The sequence below is a fragment of the Heptranchias perlo genome, chromosome 25 (genome assembly GCF_035084215.1).
Source record: "Heptranchias perlo isolate sHepPer1 chromosome 25, sHepPer1.hap1, whole genome shotgun sequence".
Classification (NCBI taxonomy): Eukaryota; Metazoa; Chordata; class Chondrichthyes; order Hexanchiformes; family Hexanchidae; genus Heptranchias; species Heptranchias perlo.
This window is the reverse complement of record NC_090349.1, coordinates 5,425,231-5,449,402: the sequence shown is the minus strand read 5'-3', so window position 1 is coordinate 5,449,402 and position 24,172 is coordinate 5,425,231. Positions and strand designations below refer to the sequence as shown.

The 24,172-nt window shown below is 46.3% G+C and overlaps 1 protein-coding gene across 2 annotated transcripts in view; it reads left to right on the top strand.

Annotated features, from left to right (window-relative positions):
* Positions 1 to 4,822, top strand: part of LOC137341950 (protein PML-like) — a 47,510-nt gene extending 42,688 nt beyond the window's left edge. For both annotated transcript variants that reach the window (XM_068005491.1, XM_068005492.1), the window contains exon 10: positions 1,839 to 4,822. In XM_068005491.1, the coding sequence (XP_067861592.1) occupies positions 1,839 to 2,647 (809 nt within the window). In that variant the 3' untranslated portion in view covers positions 2,648 to 4,822. The remainder of the gene's footprint in view (positions 1 to 1,838) is intronic.
* The last annotated feature ends 19,350 nt before the right edge of the window (positions 4,823 to 24,172 follow it).

Below are 24,172 nucleotides of genomic sequence, written 5' to 3'. Positions count from 1 at the left end.
AGATCAGCCATGATCTAATTGCATTGCGGAACAGGCTCGAGGGCCTGAATGGCCCCCTCCTATTCCAATATTCTTAAACACAATGGAAAGATTACCCCTTGATCACAACCTCAAGTCACATCATAAATGTGTTTGTTTTAGAATTGTTGTTGATTCCTGTAGAAATAGGACAGCCCAAATGCCATTCTCTGTGATTGTGACCGTGGCTCACTGTCACTCATCCTTCACAACCTCTCCGCAGTCGGTTGACCACACCATCCTTCTCCAATGACTCTCCTCCGTTGTCCAGCTGAGTGGGACTGCCCTCGCTTGGTTCCACTCATCTATCCAATAGTAGCCTGAGCATCTCCTGCAATGCCGTCTCTTCTCGCCCCCACACCATTACCTCTGGAGTCCCCCAAGGATCTATCCTTGGCCCCTCCTATTTCTCATCTACATGCTGTCCCTTGATGACATCATCTAAAGACACGGGGTCAGGTTCCACATGTACGCTAACAACACCCTCCACTGCCTTTGTGTTGTCAAACTGCTTGTCCAACATCCAGTCCTGGATGAGCCACAAATTCCTCCAGTTAATTATTGGGAAGATGGAAGCAATTGTCTTCGACCCTTGCCCCTGATCCCTCCCCCGCCCCGGCCATCATCTCAAGTTGAACCAGACTGTTCGCAACCTTGCCGTCCTATTTAACCCCGAGTTGAGCTTCCACCCACTGTGTTCACGGTGTCACTAACACACAGTGACGGAGGGACTCCACCCACTGTGTTCACAGTGTCACTAACACACAGTGACAGAGGGACTCCGCCCACTGTGTTCACGGTGTCACTAACACACAGTGACAGTGAGACTCCACCCAGTGTTCACAGTGTCACTAACACACAGTGACAGTGAGACTCCACCCAGTGTTCACAGTGTCACTAACACACAGTGACAGAGGGACTCCACCCACTGTGTTCACGGTGTCACTAACACACAGTGACAGTGAGACTCCACCCAGTGTTCACAGTGTCACTAACACACAGTGACAGTGAGACTCCACCCAGTGTTCACAGTGTCACTAACACACAGTGACAGTGAGACTCCACCCACTGTGTTCACAGTGTCACTAACACACAGTGACAGAGGGACTCCACCCACTGTGTTCACAGTGTCACTAACACACAGTGACAGAGGGACTCCGCCCACTGTGTTCACAGTTGTAAACAATTTTACAACACCAAGTTATAGTCCAACAATTTTATTTTTAATCCCACAAGCTTTCGGGGGCTTCCCCCTTCCACACCGCCTGAGGAAGGGGGAAGCCCCCGAAAGCTTGTGGGATTAAAAATAAAATTGTTGGACTATAACTTGGTGTTGTAAAATTGTTTACAATTGTCAACCCCAGTCCATCACCGGCATCTCCACATCATGTGTTCACAGTGTCACTAACACACAGTGACGGAGGGACTCCACCCACTGTGTTCACAGTGTCACTAACACACAGTGACGGAGGGACTCCGCCCACTGTGTTCACAGTGTCACTAACACACAGTGACAGTGAGACTCCACCCACTGTGTTCACGGTGTCACTAACACACAGTGACAGTGAGACTCCACCCACTGTGTTCACAGTGTCACTAACACACAGTGACAGAGGGACTCCACCCACTGTGTTCACAGTGTCACTAACACACAGTGACAGAGGGACTCCACCCACTGTGTTCACGGTGTCACTAACACACAGTGACAGTGAGACTCCACCCACTGTGTTCACAGTGTCACTAACACACAGTGACGGAGGGACTCCACCCACTGTGTTCACGGTGTCACTAACACACAATATGTTATTTTTTATTTCTAGAAGGAAGCGGTGATATTGTGCAGCTCTCGGCAGTGAGTGGTGAGAAGATCTTTGACAAGTACATCCTGCCTCGCAATCCCATCTCAGCAGGTGCTGCGGCCATTAATGGATTGCAGGTCATGGATGGAATCTTGTACCTGAGAGGAGAACCTCAGCCCACCTGCAGTCTCCAGGACGCCATGGCAGCTTTCCTCCAGTTCCTGCAGTCGATGGGCAGGCCTCTGTTAGCGGGTCACAACATCTGGATCCGTGACTGTCAAATTGTCTACAAGGCGTGGGGAGATCTCTTCATGAAAGATCAGTTTGCCAGATGTGTGACTGGATTCCTGGATACATTATGGCTGGCCAGGGATATTGTTCCCAGGTCAGAGGTCAAGAACTACAGGCTGAAGCATTTAGTCGTGGCCCGTGTAGGGAAGTTATTTTTAGCTGATGGGGCCCTGGACAATGTGAGGGCCTTGCAGGAGCTGTACTCTGTTCTCAAACCTACTCAAATGCAGAAGCAGAGCAGTCACTTTTCCCTCTCTCAGCTCGAATGTCGAGTGTCCCTGCAACCTCTCTTTGATCAGGAAGTGATAACCCGAATCGTCGCGGATGAATTGGCTTTTAAGGAAATCAGCCTGAATATCCTGCAGCTGGCTCACCACAGTGACCCACAGACTGGCGTGAGAGACCTGGTCAGTGCCAGCAGCAACCTGGGACTCAGGAACCCCCAGCAGGCCATTCATAAAATCCAGTGGTTCTTGCAGCTTCAGAAATGGAAGTGCAGGCGACGCAGGAGTGAGTGCCTGAAGCTGGAGAATAAATAGAGTGACAGTCAACCGGGGGCTGCGGCACGTGTAACCCCTGCTGGAAGTCATAATGTCACTCCCTTATCCAACTGTGGGATGTCGAAAGCTCCTGATAGTAGATTGTCTGCTGAGCTGTGTTCCGTGTAGGCAGGACACAATGAGGCTCATCCCTTCACCCCTTCAGTGCTCGAGTGCTGGAATGAAGCCGCATGAGGCAGGCCCTGTGATGGACGCCTGGTAGCAGAGCTCCAATCTCGGATAACTCACCCAGTTACAGTGGGCCTGGTGTAAGACCAGCAAGATTCAGGCTCGATTATCCATCTGTGCTGAGTACCCCTGGACTTGGGGCTGTAGGAGTGGGGGGGAATCAGCCAGGGTTCCCGCTCTTGGTCACTATCGAGTGACTCCCTCCCCTCCCCGCCCAGTGGAAAATGCATGTGTGTGTAGACATTGGGTGAGAATTTGTGGTTGGGATCAGATCAGCCATGATCTTATTGAATGGCGGAGCAGGCTCGAGGGGCCGATTGGCCTACTCCTGCTCCAATTTCTTATGTTCTTATGTTCTTAACAGGATGGGGCTGAGCTGTGATGCCCCGAGTGGTATAATAGCCCACTGACGTTCACCCACATGAGGAATGGCCACTCAGGTGGAGGTAATGGAGGGCACTCGGCAACTATGGAACTGTATCCTAGCAAGAGGCAGGACGCCAGGGGAGGAGGGGGATGACCAACGCAGTATGTTCAAAAAGGAAAAGCCTGCTGTTTGACCGCTCTGAAGCTCATTCACCCTGTAGTCTGAGCTGTGGGTGCAAAGCCAAGCTCCATTGAGCCTGGATATTGGTCACTCTGGTGCTAGCATGTGATAATCAGATTTGCTGCCAGCAGGAAGCTAAGCAGTAGGTGTCAGCGGGAGCTGTAGTGAAGGGTTCTCTCCTGCCAGATTGGCTTCTCGTTGGGCAGTGGAAGCCACAAGGACATGAAGCTTGGCTCCTGACGAGCACAGTGATGGGTCTCCCATCAGCAATCGGTTTGGGTACTGGCCAGACTGAGCAGTATATCCACACGACCTCCAGTACACACTGGGACACTTGCCTCCCTGCTACCCCCACAGAAACCATGCAGCAGGACAAGGAAAACCTCAGGTCAACACTTGAGAGAGGCCCAGAATTCTCCATCTCCCCAACCCTCCCCCTCACCCCCAGGCTAACCTGCAGGTTGCTCCCCCCCGCCACCACAGGCCGAGCTCCTCCTCCCCGGTTATACTTGCAGAAGGGGTTTGGAAAGGTCAGAGTCAGGAACCAGGAGGAAGTTGAAGGTTTAATGTAGGAACAGGAGGATGTACCGGTTTAGAAAAGACCATCACATCCACCTGGCCAGCCCTGTGCTTTGGAACTATCACGACCCCGAAGTTCCTCAGGACGTGATCCCATTGGTTGCGCCAGGAACACGCCCTCCGCTGATCCTCAGTACTGATCCCACCAGGGTTAGTGGGGTCAGTGGGAGGGCATCTATTTGGCAAGAGTCTGGCGGGCACAAGCACCAGTATGGAGCTCATTTGCCCCCATGTACCTGGAAACTTTGGTGTTCACCTGCCCTTTTGTTGGGATGGGGCAGAGAGGCTACATTCCACTCGATAAAGGGAGGCCGGTCTCCAAAAAAAAATTACAAAAAGGAAATCCTCTTCCTCAGGAGTCCAGGCCGATTGCCTGGCCTGGTCGCTATTGTGGGAGCCACATTAACCCTTGTGGAGGCTGGTATACGTCACCTCATTGGGCATTCCATCCTCCACTGATGGACCTCGACCTGACTGAGCCTGAGAAGCAGGAATTCGCGGTCCCTAAGGGGCGGACAGGGTTTGCACCCCTTACAAGGCAAAGAGGAACCCCCCCAGAGCAGTGGAGACCGCACACAACAGCCGAGGAAGTTCGGACACATCTCCCATGGTACCAGGCATCCTCCTCAATCAAATTTATCACAGGTACCTACCCAGCTCTCTCCAATTGGGTGATTGACCCACTGCCTCCCAAGTACGCCGTTCCATACAGTCATCAACCTCTGTGTAAAGTAATTCATTTGTTCGCACTCCAAATTTGAGGCTCTGCATGAGAACATAGACAGAGACAAACATCAAAATGTAAACGGTGGAAATATATTCATTATCATTTTTTGAAATAAATAGTTCATGAAATTTTATGGAAGTGTTTTTATACTTGTTGTATTGATCAGTTGGATCGCTGGGGATCTTTAACTGGTTATCTGTCTCATAATTCCTGTCACTGAGAGGTGGAAGCTTTTTTTATTTGTTCATGGGATGTGGGCGTCGCTGGCGAGGCCAACATTTATTGCCCATCCCTAATTGCCCTCGAGAAGGTGGTGGTGAGCTGCCTTCTTGAACCGCTGCAGTCCGTGTGGTGAAGGTTCTCCCACAGTGCTGTTAGGAAGGGAGTTCCAGGATTTTGTCCCAGCAACGATGAAGGAACGGCGATATATTTCCAAGTTGGGATGGTGTGTGACTTGGAGGGGAACGTACAGGTGGTGTTGTTCCCATGTGTCTGCTGCTCTTGTCCTTCTTGGTGGTAGAGGTCGCGGGTTTGGGAGGTGTTGTCGAAGAAGCCTTGGCGAGTTGCCGCAGTGCATCCTGTGGATGGTACACACTGCAGCCATGGTGCGCCGGTGGTGAAGGGAGTGAATGTTTAGGGTGGTGGATGGGGCGCCAATCAAGTGGGCTGCTTTGTCCTGGATGGTGTCGAGCTTCTTGAGTGTTGTTGGAGCTGCACTCATCCAGACAAGTGGAGAGTATTCCATCACACTCCTGACTTGTGCCTTGTTGATGGTGGAAAGGCTTTGGGGAGTCAGGAGGTGAGTCACTCGCCGCAGAATACCCAGCCTCTGACCTGCTCTTATAGCAGGTCACTCGCCGCAGAATACCCAGCCTCTGACCTGCTCTTATAGCAGGTCAGAGGCTGGGTATAGTCAGGGTTTCTTTTCACTCTTATTCTTTGAGTGTGTTTCAATTAAATCCTGTGTCATTCCCTGTAGATTTTATACCAACACTTATTCAGGGACATTCAGTCACTCGTCACTCTGTCCTCATGTATTGTCAAAGTTCCCTGAACATGAAGAGTGGAAAATTTCACAACTTGAAACTCAAGGTGCTCAGAATATGGGAAAATAGGGGTGGGGGGGTGGTGGGGAGAGGGGGCTGGACTCCTTGTGACATTCGTAATCGAGATCCCTTTCCAACTTTAGTCTCTGTGATGATTGTGAACGAGATCCCTTTCTTACTGCACTCCCTGTAATGATTGTAATTGAGATCTCTTTCTCGCTGCAGTCCCAATGATGACAGTAATTGAGATCCCTTTCTCACTCGAATCCCCATGATGACTGTAATCGAGATTGCTTTCTCACTGTACTCCCTGTAATGACTGTAATTGTGATCCCTTTCTCACTTCACTCCCTGTAATGACTGTAATGAAGGCCCATTTCTCACTGTAATCCATGAAGACTAATCGAGATCCCTTTCCCGCTGTAGTCCAAGTGATGACTGTAATCGAGATCCCTTTCTCACTGTAATTGCTGTGATGATTGCAATCAAGATCGCTTTCTCACTGTAGTCCTTGTGATGACTATATCGAGATCATTTTCACACTGCACTCCCTGTGGTGATTGTAATAGAGATCCCATTCTCATTGCAGTCCCAGTGATAACTGTAATTGAGATTGCTTTCTCACTACAGTCCCAGTGATGACTGCAATAGAGATCCCTTTCTCACTGCACTCCCTGTGATGACTGTAATCGAGATCCCTTTCTCAGTGCAATCCCTTTTATGACCGTAATTGAGATCCCTTTCTCACTACAGTCCCAGTGATGACTGTAATTGAGATCCTTTTCATACAGCAGTCCTGTGATGACTGTAATCGAGATCACTTTCTCACTACAGTCCCAGTGATGACTGTAATTGAGATCCTTTTCATACAGCAGTCCTGTGATGACTGTAATCGAGATCCCTTTCTCACTGCACTCCCTGTGATGAATGTAATGGAGAACCCTTTCTGACTGCACTCGCCATGATGAATGTAATCGTGATCCCTTTCTCACTGCACTCCCTGTGATGACTGTAATCGAAATCCCTTTTTCACTGCAGTCCCTGTGATGATTGTAATCAAGTTCCCTTTCTCACTGCAGTCCCTTTTCTGACTGTAATCGAGATCCCTTTCTCACTACAGTCACAATGATGACTGTAATCTAAATTCCTTTCTCACTACAGTCCCAGAGATGACTGTAATCAAGATCTCTTTCAGTCTGCAATCCTGTGATGACTGTAATCGAGATCCCTTGCTGACTGCACTCGCCATGATGACTGTATTCAAGATCCCTTTCTCACTGCACTCCCTGTGATGAATGTAATGGAGAACCCTTTCTGACTGCACGCGCCATGATGAATGTAATCGTGATCCCTTTCTCACTGTACTCCCTGTGATGACTGTATTCAAGATCCCTTTCTCACTGCAGTCCCAGTGATAATTGTAATCAAGACCCCTTTCTTACTGCACTCCCTGTGATGACTGTAATCAAGATCACTTTCTGAATGCAATCGTGTAATCGTGACCCCCCTTCTCATTGCAGTTCCAGTGATGACTGTAATAGAGATCCCTTTCTCACTGTACTCCCGGTGATGACTGTAATCGAGATCCCTTTCTCACTGCAGCCCCTTTTCTGATTGTAATCAAGATCCCTTTCACACTACAGTCGCAATGATGATTGTAATCGAGATCATTTTCATACAGCAGTCTTGTGATGTCTGTAATCGAGATCACTTTCTCACTGCACAACCCATGATGACTGCAATCGAGACACCTTTCATACTGCAATCCCGCGATGAATGTAATTGAGATCCCTTTCTCATTGCAGTGCCCATGATGACTGTAGTCGAGATCCCTTTCTCACTGCAATCCCTGTGGTGACTGTAATCGAGATCCCTTTCTCATTGCAGTCCCTGTGATGACTGTAATAGAGATCCATTTCTCACTGCACTCCCTGCGATGATTGTAATCGAGATCCCTTTCTCACTGCACTCCCTGTGATGACTGTAATCAAGATCTCTTTTTCACTGCAGTCCTCGTGATAACTGTAATCGAGGTCCCTTTTTCACTGCAGTCCCTGTGATGATTGTAATCGAGATCCCTTTCTCACTGCAGTCCCTTTTCTGACTGTAATCGAGATAACTTACTACAGTTGCAATGAAGCCTATAATCTAGATCCCTTTCTCACGGCAGTCCCAGTGATGACTGTAATCAAGATCCCTTTCTCACTGCACTCCCTGCGATGACTGTAATCGAGATCCCTTTCTCACAACAGTCGCAATCATGACTGTAATCGAGATCCCTTTCTCACTACACTCACTGTGATGACTGGAATCGAGATTACTTTCACACTGCGCTCCCTGCGATGATTGTAATCGCGATCCCTTTCTTACAACAGTTGCAATGATGAATGTAATCGAGATCCCTTTCTCACTGTGGTCTCCGTGATGACTGTAATTGAGATCACTTTCCCACTGCACTCCCTGTGATGGCAGTAATCGAGATCCCTTTCTCATTGCAGTCCCCGTGATGACTGTAATCAAGATCCCTTTCTCACTGCAGTCCCCATGATGATTGTAATCGAGATCCCTTTCTCACAACAGTTGCAATGATGACTGTAATCGAGATCCCTTTCTCACTGCACTCGCTGTGATGACTGTAATCGAGATCCCTTTCTCACTGCACTCGCTGTGATGACTGTAATCGAGATCCCTTTCTCACTGCATGCCCTGTAATGACTGTAATCAAGATCCCTTTCTCACTGCACTCCCTGTAATGACTGTAATCGAGATCCCTTTCTCACTGTATTCCCCGCGATAACTGTAATCGAGAGCCCTTTTTCACTGCTGTCCATGTGATGATTGTAATTGAGAGCCCTTTCTCACTGCAGTCCCTTTTCTGACTGTAATCGAGATCCCATTCTCACTACAGTCGTAATGATGACTGTAATCTAGATCGCTTTCTCACTACAGTCCCAGTGATAACTAATCTAGATCGCTTTCTCACTACAGTCCCAGTGATGACTGTAATCGAGATCCCTTTCTCACTGCACTCCCCATGATGGCTGCAATCGAGACCCCTTTCATAGTGCAATCCTGTAATGAATGTAATGAATATCCCTTTCTGACTGCACTCCCCGTGATGAATGTAATCAAGAACCCTTTCTCACTACAGTCCCTTTTATGACTGTAATCTAGATCCCTTTCTCACAACAGTCACAATGATGACCCTAATCGAGGTCACTTTCTCACTGCACTCCCTGCAATGACTGTAATCGAGATCCCTCTCTCACTGCCGTCCCCATGATGACTGTAATCAAGATTCCTTTTTCACTGCAGTCCCTTTAATGACTGTAATCGAGATCCCTTTCTTACAACTGTTGCAATGATGTCTGTAATCAAGATCCCTTTCTCATTGCGGTCACCGTGAGGACTGTAATCAAGATCGCTTTTTCACTTCAGTCCCTGTGATGATTGTAATCAAGATCCCTTTCTCACCACAGTCGCAATGATGACTGTAATCGAGATCCCTTTCTCAGTGCAGTCCCCGCGATGACTGTAATCGAGATCCCTTTCTCACTGCAGTCCCTGTGATGATTGTAATTGAGATCCCTTTTTCACTTCAGTCCCTGTGATGATTGTAATTGAGATCACTTTCTCACTGCACAACCCATGATGACTGCAATCGAGACACCTTTCATACTGCAATCCCGTGATGAATGTAATCGAGATCCCTTTTTCACTGCACTGCCTGTGATGAATGTAATCGAGATTCCTTTTTACTGAAGTCCATGTGATGATTGTAACCGAGATCCCTTTCTCACTGCAGTCCCTTTTCTGACTGTAATCGCGATCCCATTCTCACGACAGTCGTAATGATGACTAATCTAAATCGCTTTCTCACTACAGTCCCAATGATGAATGTAATCGAGATCATTTTCATACAGCCATCCTGTGATGACTGCAATCGATATCTCTTTCTCACTGCACTCCCCCTGATGATTGCAATCAAGACCCCTTTGATACAGCAATCCTGTGATGACTGTAATTGAGATCCCTTTCTCACTGGATTCCCCGTGATGATTGTTATCAAGATCGCTTTCTCATTACAGTCGCATTGATGACGTAATTGAGATCCTTTTCAGACAGCAGACCTATGATGACTGTAATCAAGATCTCTTTCTGACTGCATTCCCTGTGATGAATGTAACCGTGATCCCTTTCTCACTGCAGTCCCTGTTATGACTAATCAAGATCCCTTTCTCACTACAATCCCAGTGATGACTGTAATCAAGATCCCTTTCTCACTGCACTCCCGTAATGACTGTAATCGAGATCCCTTTCTCACTGCACTCCTATAATGACTGTAATCGAGATCCCTTTCTCACTGCACTCCCGTTATGATTGTAATCGAGATCCCTTTCTCACTGCACTCCCATAATGACTGTAATGGTGATCCCTTTCTCACTGCACTCCCATAATGACTGTAATTGAGATCCTTTCTCACTGCACTCCTGTAATGACTGTAATTGAGATCCCTTTCTCACTGCACTCCAATAATGACTGTAATTGAGATCCCTTTCTCACTGCACTTCAATAATGATTGTAATTGAGATCACTTTCTCACTGCACTCCTGTAATGACTGTAATTGAGATCCCTTTCTCACTGCACTCCCTGTGATGACTATAATCGAGATCCCTTTCTCACTGCACTCCCGTAATGACTGTAATCGAGATCCCTTTCTCACTGCACTCCAATAATGACTGTAATCGAGATCCCTTTCTCACTGCACTCCCGTAATGACTGTAATCAAGATCCCTTTCTCACTACACTCCCTGTGATGACTGTAATCGAGATCCCTTTCTCACTGCACTCCCTGTGATGACTGTAATTGAGATCCCTTTTTCACTGCACTCCCGTAATGACTGTAATCGAGATCCCTTTCTCACTGCACTCCCTGTGATGACTGTAATTGAGATCCCTTTCTCACTGCACTCCCTGTGATGACTGTAATCGAGATCCCTTTCTCACTGCACTCCCCGTGATGACTGTAATCGAGATCCCTTTCTCACTGCACTCCCCGTAATGACTGTAATCGAGATCCCTTTCTCACTGCACTCCCCGTAATGACTGTACTCGAGATCCCTTTCTCACTGCACTCCCCGTAATGACTGTAATCGAGATCCCTTTCTCACTGCACTCCCTGTGATGACTGTAATAGCAGTTTGGAACACATGGCCTTTAATTGAGCAATAACTGAATCTCACAACAGATGGGAATCATCGAGTTTATGTGTTCAGTGATCACGGGCTCACATCCTGTCTCTGCTAATGCTGGTTTTTGAATAGCCACAAAAATCCTCAAAATAGCTTGTTTTCGAGTGACTCTTTTCCTGACATCATCGGAACCACCATTCTAGGTTGTGAGCCCAAGCACCCAGTTGTCCAGTGTGCAGCTGGAGTAGCTCCATGATAACCAGCCACTTTATCGCAATACTCACAATATCTGATATGGTAGAAATGCTTAGATTTCAAACACTCCTTCAAGTTAAATGGCTCTACTGGAGTCTCATTCATGTCATACAGCTCCCCTCTCTTATTAGATCTACTTTAATCACTGCTGCAGTGATGCAGACACGAGGAGGTACTGTAGAATATATTTTCTGTCCCTTCTGTGTGGAAGTTTCTGACCTCCAATTGACATCTTGTCCTTGACATTAAGACTAAGAGGCTGCTCAACTATGGAAGCATCACAGTCAACCCCAATCCTGTGCTACCGCAATGTACTTTCCAGCAGGGGGTCACTGGATAGCGATCAGGATTTTGTTTTTTCTCCATAGTCCGAGGAATCCACTACCGCCCTGGGGGAGACCAGCTACCTTAGTACACACCAGGGATTGACTCTAGAACCTAGGGAAGAACAGCTACCTTGGTACACACTAGGGATTGAATCTAGAACCTGGGGGAGGCCACAAACCTTGGTACTCACCAGGGGATGAATCTAGAACCTGGAGGAGGCCTGCCACTTTAGTACACACCAGGGATTAGATCTAGAACCTCGGGGAGACCAGCTACCTTAGTACACACCAGGGTTTGAATCTAGAACCTGGGGGAGACCAGCTACCTTAGTGGTGCCAGGGATTGAATCTAGAACCTAGGGGAGATGAGCTACCTTAGTACACACCAGGGATTGGATCTAGAACCTAGAGGAGACCAGCTACCTTAGTACACACCAGGGTTTGAATCTAGAACCTGGGGGAGACCAGCTACCTTAGTGCTGCCAGGGATTGAATCTAGAACCTAGGGGAGACGAGCTACCTTAGTACACACCAGGGGTTGGATCTAGAACCTCGGGGAGACCAGCTACCCTAGCGCACACCAGGGTTTGCATCTAGAGCCTGGGGAGACCAGTTACCTTAATGCCGCCAGGGATTGAATCTAGAACCTAGGGGAGACCAGCTACCTTAGAACACACCGGGAATTGAATCTAGAACCTGGAGGGAGGCCAGCCACCTTAGTACACACCAGGGATTGAATCTAGAACCTGACAAAGACTAGCTATCTTAGTGCACACCACTGATTGAATCAAGGGCCTAGGGGAGACCAGCCACCTTAGTACACACCAGGGATTGAATCTAGAACCTGGGGGAGACCAGCTACCTTAGTACTGCCAGGGATTGAATCTAGAACCTAGGGGAGACGAGCTACCTTAGTACACACCAGGGATTGAATCTAGAAACTGGGGGAGACCAGCTACCTTAGTACACACCAGGGATTGGATCTAGAACCTAGAGGAGACCAGCTACCTTAGTACACACCAGGGATTGAATCTAGAACCTGGCAGAGACTAGCTATCTTAGTGCACACCAGGGATTGAATCAAGGGCCTAGGGGAGACCAGCTACCTTAGTGCTGCCAGGGATTGAATCTAGAACCTAGGGGAGATGAGTGACCTTAGCACACACCAGGGATTGAATCTAGAACCTGGGGGAGGCCAGCTACCTTAGTCCACACCAGGGATTGGATCTAGAACCTAGAGGAGACCAGCTACCTTAGCACACACCAGGGATTGAATCAAGGGCCTAGGGGAGACCAGCTACTTTAGTACACACCATGGATTGAATCTAGAACCTTGAGGAGATCTACTATCTTAGTACACACCGGGGATTGAATCTAGAACCTGAGGGAGATCACATACCTTGGTAGACACTCGGGGATTAATCTGGAACCCGAGGGAGATCAGCTACCTTAGTACACACCAGTGAATGTAGAAGCTGGGTGTGACCAGCTACCTTAGTACTCACTGGGGATTGAATCTAGAACCTGGGGGAGACCAGCTAACTTAGTACACACCAAGGAATGAATCTAGAAGCTGGGGAGGCCACAAACCTTGGTCCTCACCAGCAATTGAATCTAGAACCTGGGGGAGACCAGCTACCTTAGTGCACACCAAAAAATGAGTCTAGAACCTGGGGGAGACCACAAACCATGTTACTCTCCAGGGAATGACTCTAGAACCAGGGGAGACCAGCTACCTTAGTACACACTGTTGTGGGAGTCAGACTTAAAGATTCAACATGCAGTTTATTGAACAAAGCTTTGGGAGAAGTGCTTGGCACTCTGCAGTGCTCGCAGTCAACTTCTCAATTTTAAAATGGTCGCTGAGCTTCTTTTATACATTCCAAAGAGTCGACAAGTACAGACATTTAGCAGTTATTACATCATCAGCCTTGGTTCGTTACACATTAGCCAATTATTCCCCACTAGCAACAATTGACCTCCAATCACATTCCTTTAAAAACAACCGTTACCAAGAACATATTGTTTCGGTTCCTCGTTATCTTAAGCTGACCATCTGGACCTCGCAGCCCGGCCCCTGCCCGCCCCGTAGTTTTTAATGTCTATGCCTAAGTCAGCACATTTTAATGTCTTTCCACAGAGTCCATTTTGTTCCACAGAGTCCATTTTGTTTAGCAATACACTAACTTGTTAATCATCATATGTTATGCTTCTAATTCGAGAGTGTTGCTATGCTAGCGGTTTGACAGTTTAGCAATAGCCGGTTTAACCCAACAGCTTAAATTTTACTTTAACAGTCCACCCTTTTGGTCATGATTATGGCTTAATAATCAGACTGACCAACAACGATAAGGTTCATGCAACATTGGTCCAGCACTTAATACACAGCCTTTTCGGGTATTTATCTTCCGTGATGTTCTGTGCGTATGCCTAACCCGTAACTCACAGGTTACACGTTACAGATAGATGTCTTCTTCCTCATCGTTGCCGTCTTCCTTGGCGTCTTCGGGTGTTCCCATTAGATGTTCTTCTTCAGTGACCACGCTGGCCCCTGGCACAATCCGAGCCATCATGCTTAGTTGAAATCACAGAGACAATGGGGACATTCTCACCCAGGCTCTGTTTTACTATCTTTGCCAAACCCTTCATCCTCTACTTACATTTATTACATGCCATGAAAACCAAGAATCATATTGCAACAAACTGCACTACGACTAATACATGTGAAATGAATCTAATCTGAGGATGTGTCCAGCTGCAGCTACTGTTTGACCGCTTGACGGCTCTGGAGCTGCGGATGGACTCACTTTGGAGCATCCGCGATGCTGAGAAAGTCGTGGATAGCACGTTCAGTGAGTTGGTCACACCACAGATAAAAATTACTGAGGGAGATAGTGAATGGGTGACCAACAGACAGAGGAAGAGTAGGAAGGCAGTGCAGGGGTCCCCTGCGGTCATCTCCCTCCAAAACAGGTATACCGTTTTGGATACTGTTGGGGGAGATAGCTCACCAGGGGAAGCTGGCAGTGGCCAGGTTCATGGCACCGTGGCTGGCTCTGCTGCACAGGAGGGCAGGAAAAAGAGTGGCAGAGCTATAGTGATAGGGGACTCGATTGTAAGGGGAATAGACAGGCGTTTCTGCGGACGCAACCGAGACTCCAGGATGGTATGTTGCCTCCCTGGTGCAAGGGTCAGGGATGTCTCGGAGTGGCTGCAGGACATTCTGGAGGGGGAGGGTGAACAGCCAGTTGTCGTGGTGCATATAGGCACCAACGATATAGGTAAAAAACAGGATGAGGTCCTACAAGCTGAATTTAGGGAGTTAGGAGTTAAACTAAAGAGTAGGACCTCAAAGGTAGTAATCTCAGGATTGCTACCAGTGCCACGGGCTAGTCAGAGTAGGAATGACAGGATAGCTAGGATGAATACGTGGCTTGAGAGATGGTGCAAGAGGGAGGGATTCAAATTCCTGGGCCATTGGAACCGGTTCTGGGGGAGGTGGGACCAGTACAAATTGGACGGTCTGCATCTGGGCAGGACTGGAACCAATGTCCTAGGGGGAGTGTTTGCTAGTGCTGTTGGGGAGGGTTTAAACTAATGTGGCAGGGGGATGGGAACCGATGCAGGAAGTCAGTGGGAAGTAAAGTGGTGACAGAAACAAAAGGCAGTAAGGGAGAGTGTACAGAACATGACCGGACAGATGGTCTGAGAAAGCAGGGCAAAGACCAAGGGAAGTCTAGATTAAACTGCATTTATTTCAATGCAAGAAGTCTGATGGGCAAGGCAGATGAACTCAGGGCATGGATGGGTACATGGGACTGGGATGTTATAGCTATTACTGAAACATGGCTAAGGGAGGGGCAGGACTGGCAGCTCAATGTTCCAGGGTACAGATGCTATAGGAAAGATAGAGCAGGAGGTAAGAGAGGAGGGGGAGTTGCGTTCTTGATTAGGGAGAACATCACGGCAGTAGTGAGAGGGGATATATCCGAGGGTTCGCCCACTGAGTCTATATGGGTAGAACTGAAAAATAAGAAGGGAGAGATCACTTTGATAGGATTGTACTACAGACCCCCAAATAATCAACGGGAAATTGAGGAGCAAATATGTAAGGAGATTACAGACAGCTGCAAGAAAAATAGGGTGGTAATAGTAGGGAACTTTAACTTTCCCAACATTGACTGGGACAGCCATAGCATTAGGGGCTTGGATGGAGAGAAATTTGTTGAGTGTATTCAGGAGGAATTTCTCATTCAGTATGTGGATGGCCCGACTAGAGAGGGGGCAAAACTTGACCTCCTCTTGGGAAATAAGGAAGGGCAGGTGACAGAAGTGTTAGTGAGGGATCACTTTGGGACCAGTGATCATAATTCCATTAGTTTTAAGATAGCTATGGAGAATGATAGGTCTGGCCCAAAAGTTAAAATTCTAAATTGGGGAAAGGCCAATTTTGATGGTATTAGACAGGAACTTTCAGAAGTTGATTGGGAGAGTCTGTTGGCAGGCAAAGGGACGTCTGGTAAGTGGGAGGCTTTCAAAAGTGTGTTAACCAGGGTTCAGGGTAAGCACATTCCTTATAAAGTGAAGGGCAAGGCTGGTAGAAGTAGGGAACCTTGGATGACTCGGGAGATTGAGGCCCAAGTCAAAAAGAAGAAGGAGGCATATGACATGCATAGGCAGCTGGGATCAAGTGGATCCCTTGAAGAGTATAGAGATTGCCGGAGTAGAGTTAAGAGAGAAATCAGGAGGGCAAAAAGGGGACATGAGATTGCTTTGGCAGATAAGGCAAAGGAGAATCCAAAGAGCTTCTACAAATACATAAAGGGCAAAAGAGTAACTAGGGAGAGAGTAGGGCCTCTTAAGGATCAACAAGGTCATCTATGTGCGGAACCACAAGAGATGGGTGAGATCCTGAATGAATATTTCACATCGGTATTTACGGTTGAGAAAGGCATGGATGTTAGGGAACTTGGGGAAATAAATAGTGATGTCTTGAGGAGTGTACATATTACAGAGAGGGAGGTGCTGGAAGTCTTAACGCGCATCAAGGTAGATAAATCTCCGGGACCTGATGAAATGTATCCCAGGACGTTATGGGAGGTTAGGGAGGAAATTGCGGGTCCCCTAGCAGAGATATTTGAATCATCGACAGCTACAGGTGAGGTGCCTGAAGATTGGAGGGTAGCAAATGTTGTGCCTTTGTTTAAGAAGGGCGGCAGGGAAAAGCCTGGGAACTACAGACCAGTGAGCCTGACATCTGTAGTGGGTAAGTTGTTAGAGGGTATTCTGAGGGACAGGATCTACAGGCATTTGGAGAGGCAGGGACTGATTAGGAACAGTCAGCATGGTTTTGTGAGAGGAAAATCATGTCTCACAAATTTGATTGAGTTTTTTGAAGGGGTAACCAAGAAGATAGATGAGGGCTGTGCAGTAGACGTGGTCTACATGGACTTCAGCAAAGCCTTTGACAAGGTACCGCATGGTAGGTTGTTACATAAGGTTAAATCTCACGGGATCCAAGGTGAGGTAGCCAATTGGATACAAAATTGGATTGACGACAGAAGACAGAGGGTGGTTGTAGAGGGTTGTTTTTCAAACTGGAGGCCTGTGTCCAGCGGTGTGCCTCAGGGATCGGTGCTGGGTCCACTGTTATTTGTTATTTATATTAATGATTTGGATGAGAATTTAGGAGGCATGGTTAGTAAGTTTGCAGATGACACCAAGATTGGTGGCATTGTGGACAGTGAAGAAGGTTATCTAGGATTGCAACGGGATCTTGATAAATTGGGCCAGTGGGCCGATGAATGGCAGATGGAGTTTAATTTAGATAAATGTGAGGTGATGCATTTTGGTAGATCGAATCGGGCCAGGACCTACTCCGTTAATGGTAGGGCGTTGGGGAGAGTTATAGAACAAAGAGATCTAGGAGTACAGGTTCATAGCTCCTTGAAAGTGGAGTCACAGGTGGATAGGGTGGTGAAGAAGGCATTCGGCATGCTTGGTTTCATTGGTCAGAACATTGAATACAGGAGTTGGGATGTCTTGTTGAAGTTGTGCAAGACATTAGTAAGGCCACACTTGGAATACTGTGTACAGTTCTGGTCACCCTATTATAGAAAGGATATTATTAAACTAGAAAGAGTGCAGAAAAGATTTACTAGGATGCTACCGGGACTTGATGGTTTGACTTATAGGGAGAGGTTAGACAGACTGGGACTTTTTTCCCTGGCGAGTAGGAGGTTAAGGGGTGATCTTATAGAAGTCTATAAAATAATGAGGGGCATAGATAAGGTAGATAGTCAAAATCTTTTCCCAAAGGTAGGGGAGTCTATAACGAGGGGACATAGATTTAAGGTGAGAGGGGAGAGATACAAAAGGGTCCAGAGGGGCAATTTTTTCACTCAAAGGGTGGTGAGTGTCTGGAACGAGCTGCCAGAGGCAGTAGTAGAGGCGGGTACAATTTTGTCTTTTAAAAAGCATTTGGACAGTTACATGGGTAAGATGGGTATAGAGGGATATGGGCCAAGTGCAGGCAATTGGGACTAGCTTAGTGGTATAAACTGGGCGACATGGACATGTTGGGCCGAAGGGCCTGTTTCCATGTTGTAACTTCTATGATTCTATGATTCTTTGATGGATCTGTATATTCAGTCCCCAATTCCAGAGGTCCTCTCTCCAAGTGGTGACTTTAATTTGGTCAATGTCATGCTTAATATTTTTTTGTCCTGTTGCAGGTTATAATAAATCTTCTGGGAGAGGCGTATCTCCATTCGCAATGCTTTCAAGTATTCAGGCAACAGGGGTGTCAGATACCCAAATGTGTCCTGATATTCTTTTAAGTCCTTTTTTGACATCCTCAGAAAAGCAGAACTCTGGACTTAAAATATCACAAGTTAGATTGGCATATTTAAACATTTTCAAATTAGCTGTGACACAGTATTTGCCATCTCCGGCATATGCCACTTGAGTGGGTTTTAGATCCGCCTCTAGGGCCTCCATGGTACAGTTAATATCCTGATTGGTACCGGTATTGTTAAACCCACACTGTGCTTCTGGGCTGTGTCCAACACTATGTGGACATACAGTGACAGCATGTCTAGTAACACATCCCTTTAATTTTTTTTTCAGCATATGGTAACATATTGTGATGGGATATGTGCATTCCATCCTTCACTACCCCAATATTCTGTACTTGTTACACCTCTCGTGCCTGGGTTTCGGGTGCCATCACCAGTATTACTAGTACCAACCCTAGGAGCCCTCCTCCGTCAGGTTTACACTCCACTTGAGTGGGGTACACCCGCACCATTGCCCTGAATTGGCAAGGGGTGATGTTCTTGTTTGCTAACAGCCGCTTGGAGGTACCACCTCCATCATGCCCACAGGTCAGGTTCACCCTCAGTTTGTTGATTCGTTATTCATAAGGGCACTTCCCCTGCCTGTATCTGGGCTAGGTTCTCTCGTGTCTGTTCTACAATCCAGTTACCATATATACTGCAGATGTCATTAGCAGCCGCCTGCTAAGATACGTTATATTCCTCTTTTATTAATTTATTAATGGTTTGGGCATGTGTTTCTAGCACTGTAGCTATCCTTTGCAAATGTATGGTCAGCATTTGATCCTCAGACAATTCCTTATCTGTATTTTCATTTATTTTTAAATATATCTTTAATGCGAGACCCTAAATCTCTGACCTTTTGATCTAATGTTGCCAAATCAATGGTGTTAACAACTGAGGCACCCGTATTAAAGGCAGTTGCGATATCACTTATCACAGATCTTTACGTCTCCATATTTGTCTATCTCTTTTACGATGTCCACCTCCATTCCATGTCGCGCTTTGTTTTAACACTTGAATAGCCCCAGAACTTGTCGAACTTCCTTATCATACTGTGGCGGGGTAAAACTGATAGGCGTTTAGTACCCTGTGTCAGTACATAGCTCAAGTAATGGACTTCCAATTGTCCAACCTATGCTTTCTCTTCATACGATTTGTTTTACATTCCTTTCTTATTAATTTTTTTCCTCACTGTAGCGTTGCCTGTGTGGAAACTTATATCTCAGTCAATATAACGTACACCAATTGTTACCTCATGTTCACCTGTGTTCTGGGCAAGCCTCAGACAGTTCTCAACTGATTGGGTCATTTCTATCTGTTTGAACTGCTCTTGGCATGACAGTCTGGCTTCTTGGGATGGAAGGGGTTAAAATTAACTGGCTCTCGTAGTAGCAATAATTTGATACTTCTCCCTCTGAGATTAAGTTTCCACATTCCACCCCACCCGGCCAGACACCCAGCAAATTGATTTTGGCTTCACATTTTCTCCTCACACAGGTTTGACTGATTTTTTTTTCACTTCTCACATTTGTGGATTGCTTTTCACTATATATTTTGCACACTATTTTTGAGATTTATTTTAATCATAGTGTTTTCTCCAATGTTTCTTATTAACCAACTTGTTTGCTGGCAGCTTCTTTACTTTCTTTTCAGACTCTGCTTTAGCTTTGCAAACAGCCTTTTCCCTAATCTTATCTTTCAGACGACAATTAAAATCCAATATGATAACCAGAGATCATCCTGCAACTGTAACTTGTAATTCTTTAAATCTGCACTTTCTCTTTTCTTTTACAATTAAACCTCATTTTGTAAATTATTTTATATAAATGCAAAGGTTGTTGCTCGGTGAATTGAAAACAGATGTCGGTGTCCTTGGAAGGGGTTAACTTTTGTTTTCCAGTAACAAAACGACGGAGCCAGATATCAGATTCACGCAGCGTTCTCAGCATACATCAACGTAATTTTCACATAAATTCATTTTTTAAAAAAAATTCGTACCGGGCAATAACATCTCCCATCATACATTTCAGTTTATAGTTAGTCTAGTATTTCCAGATTGTTGTGATCAACTTTTGTTTAGGTTCCCCTCAATTTTCACATTGCTTCGTAAGTTTTATAATCTGCTGTCCAATTCATTTCTTTTTCACATACTTTTAGTGGGTATGATTATAACCAACTCTCCGAGCTGTTCCAGCTTTCTGACTTTTCCTATCACGGTGATACCAGATAGCTTTTTTTATCTGTCCCGTTAATTTTTTTTAACCTCTTTTTTTTAACCACAGCCAATCACAAGATAAAAATTCAAAATGCCAATTTTTTAGAAGATCCCATGTCTGGAATTTAACATGCTCACATTTTATAAGAACCAGAATTTAATAGGTCACTTAACCTCAATAACTCCAATTTTAATTCAGCAATATCAGAATTAAACACAAGACAAAACAGATACATTACACAAAAGAAGAAAACACGTAAGATGCAGTAAGAAGGGGGCGTGGCCCACAACACCGACAGAAAACACTCACAATAAGGACAGGCTTTTTAAAGAGACAGTACACTGAAAACAAAAGAACCTTTTTTTTCCGGGTCTCTGTCTTTTAAACATTTTAATTGATTCCTTTTTTCTAATTCCCTTACCCTAGATTCTAATTTCTTAATTTTGTCCTTGTCTTCGTTCCACTTTTTAGTGGAAGCAGCTACTTGTCCCATTAGTCCAGCTAATTGATGTACTAATAATACCCCTGCCTTTTTTGTTTTGTCTTTCTTTTCCCCATCTACCCACTTTCTCTGTTGTTCTGAGGTCTGGGAAACATCCCAGCCATCCTTTTGCATCTTCTTAATCAATGAGTGTCTGTCTGCCATATATTTATCAATAAGGGAACCCGCAGGTCCCCACTTAGTTTTCCCACCTGTCATCTTGCAGGCTTCTAAGCCCCCTCGTTGGGGTTTCTGTTTATACTCATGGCCACGATTACCGTCTCAGCAACGTGTTTCCTCCACCGGAGTCCGGCTCTAGGTCAGGGTGATCAGCTCCTTACCGCACCGCTTAAAACTTCAGACAGTACACACCGTGAATTCTTATGTTCTAACTATCTCTGCGTTTGTTCGCCACTACAGAGTTTGATGCCGGATGGTCCTTACTACTTGTGCTTCACGATCCTAAGTGCCTTTATGCCTCTCCACCCACTTTATGGTCCTGACCATCGCGTGGGGGATTTCCCCTCTTAACAACCGGTCTAAGGCTGCACGTTTGAGACAGGCACTTCCTTGTCCTTAGTCGATCAGAACAAGCAATCAATTCCTGTTTCTATCCGATAGTCCCATAAATTCCCCTAATTTTCACCCGTTTTTAACTGCATTGTTGGCTCAGTCTGACTCCCACAGTTCAATAATCTCTACTCCAGTTCGCCAATCGAGGCCAACCGATGAACTCACCAGCAGTGAGATCCTGCCGACTACGCCAATTTCTTGTGGGAAATCACCACTCGGAGTCAGACTTAAAGATTCAACATGCAGTTTATTGAACAAAGCTTTGGGAGAAGTGCTTGGCACTCCGCAGTGCTCGCAGTCAACTTCTCAATTTTAAAATGGTCGCTGAGCTTCTTTTATACATTCCAAAGAGTCGACAAGTACAGACATTTAGCAGTTATTACATCATCAGCCTTGGTTCGTTACACATTAGCCAATTATTCCCCACTAGCAACAATTGACCTCCAATCACATTCCTTTAAAAACAACCGTTACCAAGAACATATTGTTTCGGTTCCTCGTTATCTTAAGCTGACCATCTGGACCTCGCGGCCCGGCCCCTGCCCGCCCCACAGTTTTTAATGTCTATGCCTAAGTCAGCACATTTTAATGTCTTTCCACAGAGTCCATTTTGTTCCACAGAGTCCATTTTGTTTAGCAATACACTAACTTGTTAATCATCATATGTTATGCTTCTAATTCGAGAGTGTTGCTATGCTAGCGGTTTGACAGTTTAGCAATAGCCGGTTTAACCCAACAGCTTAAATTTTACTTTAACACCAAGGAAAGAATCTAGAAGCTGGGGAGGCCACAAACCTTGGTACTCACCAGGGATTGAATCTGGAACCTGGGTGGAGACCATAAACCTTGGTAGTCACAAGGGAATTAATCTAGAACCCAAGGGAGACCTGCCACCGTAGTACACACTAGTGAATCTAGAACCTGGGTGTGACCAGCTACCTTAGTACACACCAGGGATTGAATCTAGAACCTGGGGAGGCCACAAACCTTGATACTCACCAGTGATTGAATCTAGAACCTGGGGGAGACCAGTTACCTTAGTGCACACCAGGGATTGAATCTAGAACCTGGGGGAGACGACAAACCATCTTACTCTCCAGGGAATGACTCTAGAACCAAGGGAGACTAGCTACCTTAGTATGCACCAGGGATTGAATCTAGAACCTGGGGGAGACTAGCTACCTTAGTGCATACCAGGAATTGAATCTAGAACCTAGGGAAGGACAGCTACCTTAGTACATGCCAGGATTTTAAGCTAGAACCTGGGGGAGACCAGCTATCTTGGTACACAGCATGGATTAAACTGGGCTGGAGTGCAATCCTTAGTACTGCTCTGACTTGTGTGTTTATCCAGTAATCTAATTTTCCCCTCCACTCCTGAAAGTGTTCGCTACGAGCTGAGTACAGTTCCATTCACATTGCTGACCACCCAAATGGCCATTCTTCATGCTTTGACAGTGTGTCATCAGATTATTCCACTACACGGCTATCACAGCCTAATCACACCCCGCCCTCACCCAATGTCTACAGAAGCTCATTCCAGCACAAGTCCCCGAATAGAGTAGAGTAAAAGAGAGGAGACAACTATTACTTCCCCATGTGCACTGCAGCGTCAGTTCTATTTTCAGTGAATGGAACAGAAAGTTATTTTCTTACAGAAGTGACGCAGATTAAGTTCCCATTCTATTCCCTCCGCCTACTTGTCAGTTACATGTCAGCTTCACCTACTGGTAGCCACTCAGTCTGTCACTTTCTGCTCAAATCAAATAATGTATTATCTCCATTTTTAGTAATTGAGGCTATTTCTTTCCCTGTCCCTTCTCTGGGGGTGCTGATTCACAGTGGGTGCGGTTCCACTGCTGACAGTAACTCTCTAACACCGCACCCAAGCGCTAATTTTCATCTATGTGCTCGGCCAGAAGGCTGTTTGACCGCGTGTGGAATGATAACCCGCCTCACCCATTGTCAACATTCATGCACTTTCGAGCAAAGGTCCAGGATAATGATTGACTAGGGGCAGTGGGGAAATACTGACCCACCCTCCTAACACAAGGGCACTGAGGCCAACTGTAGAAACCCCTATCACCACCCAGACTGAGATCAGCAAACTTAACACATACTGGGAATCAAACCCGGGACCCTCCTGATCTGTGGAACTCGGCTACGCAATGGAGAAACTGGCGGGCTATAAGGGGAAGTAGCTCTTGGTTTCTCTCGGGTTTAAAACAGCCTGTGGACCATTAGTAATGGACTGGACTTCCCCTTCCCCTGAGCTACAGGGCAGTGTCAGTGATTGATGGTGTCAACTGGGCCGGAGTCTGTCCAGCTGAGGGTCAGGGTCTGTTGTTAATACTCCCCATGCTCCCCACTATGTTCCCCATGCTCGCTTTTGATGATCCTTTCACTCTCTGAAAGCCTTTACTCTGTTGTTTCTCCGCTCTCCCTGTCAGCTGGCCCAGCACTGGGACACTGTAAAATTGGTCCCGTCCGGTTGTACAACACAAAACCCGCGGCTGCAAGAGCGGAAACAGCTCAGTTCAGTGGGCAATGGGGA